General features: G+C 40.7%; 1 protein-coding gene across 1 annotated transcript; it reads left to right on the plus strand.

The window, feature by feature from the left end:
- The first annotated feature begins 6 nt into the window (after nucleotides 1-6).
- Nucleotides 7-1,753, plus strand: L(1)g0289 (plexin domain containing lethal (1) G0289). The gene is made up of 4 exons (XM_078195622.1): nucleotides 7-161; nucleotides 253-651; nucleotides 1,440-1,579; nucleotides 1,685-1,753. Exons 1-4 carry the CDS (start codon nucleotides 80-82, stop codon nucleotides 1,751-1,753), a joined length of 690 nt encoding a protein of 229 aa, XP_078051748.1. The 5' UTR covers nucleotides 7-79.
- Nucleotides 1,754-1,755: the final 2 nt, after the last annotated feature.

Here is a 1,755-nt window from a genome sequence, read left to right on the forward strand (position 1 = left end):
GGATGCCGGCGCGTTCACCTTCCAGGTGACTCTGCACCAGAACGGCGACATCGTGTTCGTCTATTCGGTGATCCCTTTGATGGTGAAGAAAATCGAGGATACGGCACATCCCGTCAAAGTCGGTCTCAGCGACGCTTATATTATGGACAGAATAGCGTTCTGTATGTATAGCCTCGACTTGGACCAAGCTACCGAACCGTGGTAGTCCATGGACCGTGCAGAATCCCTCGAACTGATTTGCTTTTTCCCTAGTTGTTCGCAGAAAGACCATCTACGAGTATCACCGTGTCAACTTCAACCGGCAGGACATCAGGAACTGGACCGTGATCTACTTGAACGCGTTGCCTACTTGTCTGGAGATGGACAACTGCAAGGATTGCTTGACGAAACTAAAAGACTTCGACTGTAAATGGTGTTCATTGCTGAACCAGTGCAGCACGGGAACGTTTAGGTCTCGGCAGGACTGGCTGTCCAAAGGTTGCGAAGCCAGGAAGATCAAGGATGTCGACTATTGTCCATTAAGGACCAGAGCGTACGAAGAGCACGGGGAAGAGTACAATCACGTTGTACACATGCACTCAGAGGAGACCGTAACCGTCAGCGAGATGAACGTGGAATTGGCTGGAAATCCAAAATTTGTCTTCCAGAAATGTAAATTAAATGTTGAAAATCATTAACACTTTGCTCACCGAGCGGCAGAGATCGTAATGTCTCTATAATATCAAAAAGAAACTTGAGAATATTTTCATAGTACAGTGACTCCCATTAATATTCTGGCACTTTTTAAAACGCAGTAACTTTTTTAAAATTCGAGTAGACGGTTTGAATTGTATTTTAGATGGTAGAAGGACTGGTATACCATGTAATGACTAAACTACTTTATTACAATTCTGCTGTTACTTGAAATGACGAAAAAAAAATAAAAGCTGTCATTTTTTAATCTTTTTTCATCCAAGTCTATAACAAAGTTTAAAAACTGTGTTTTGTAGATCTCGGTAAGTTATATGCGTGCTGATTTTCTCGTCGAGATCGGTTAATGTAAGGATAAGTTACAAGCTGAGTTTTGTACAGCTCAAAAAGATCTCTCAAATAACGTACTCACTTTGCTAATTAATGCACAAGTCGTTATAAAACAAAAACAAAAGTCCACAAATTTATTCGTCAACCCGATATATGTATATGATTGTTTCCATACTACTATATACAAGATGCGTATCATCTTCGAGAACAGTTTCAGTGATAAACGCGGTTACAAAGTAGTAAGAATATAAATGCTGATACATTTATTTATCATTCATTGAATAACAACGTTAAATAACATAGGAATGGTTCTCGCTTATTAATGAGCATCTTGTGTAAAGAAGGAAAAAAAAGTTCTGAAAATTATTCCAAATTATTGATTCTAAATTCACGATTTTATTTCTTGGTTTGATTTCTAGCTCGGAGCAGCAATATGAACATGGGAGTTTCTGGAATAATTGGAATCCTGATGGTGGTCGGTTTAGGCGTAGGTTTAGTGGGCTGGGCTGCATACGCTTATCGCAATCCTCACAGTGCGTCCGGGCAGATGCTAATTAGGGTAAGGATTCGTCCCCGCGACGAGCGTGTTTACGAATGCAGTACGTATGAAAAAGTTACGATAAGTTTATGTTTAACTTTCGCGTTTGCTTTTTTTGTTGTGCAGTATCGACCAAGCCAATGGAGTTGGCGAAGAGGTGAGGCACGTTACACGGCGGCAACGATTCACATGTGATC

Source organism: Augochlora pura, unplaced genomic scaffold (assembly GCF_028453695.1).
Source record: "Augochlora pura isolate Apur16 unplaced genomic scaffold, APUR_v2.2.1 APUR_unplaced_4895, whole genome shotgun sequence".
NCBI lineage: Eukaryota > Metazoa > Arthropoda > Insecta > Hymenoptera > Halictidae > Augochlora > Augochlora pura.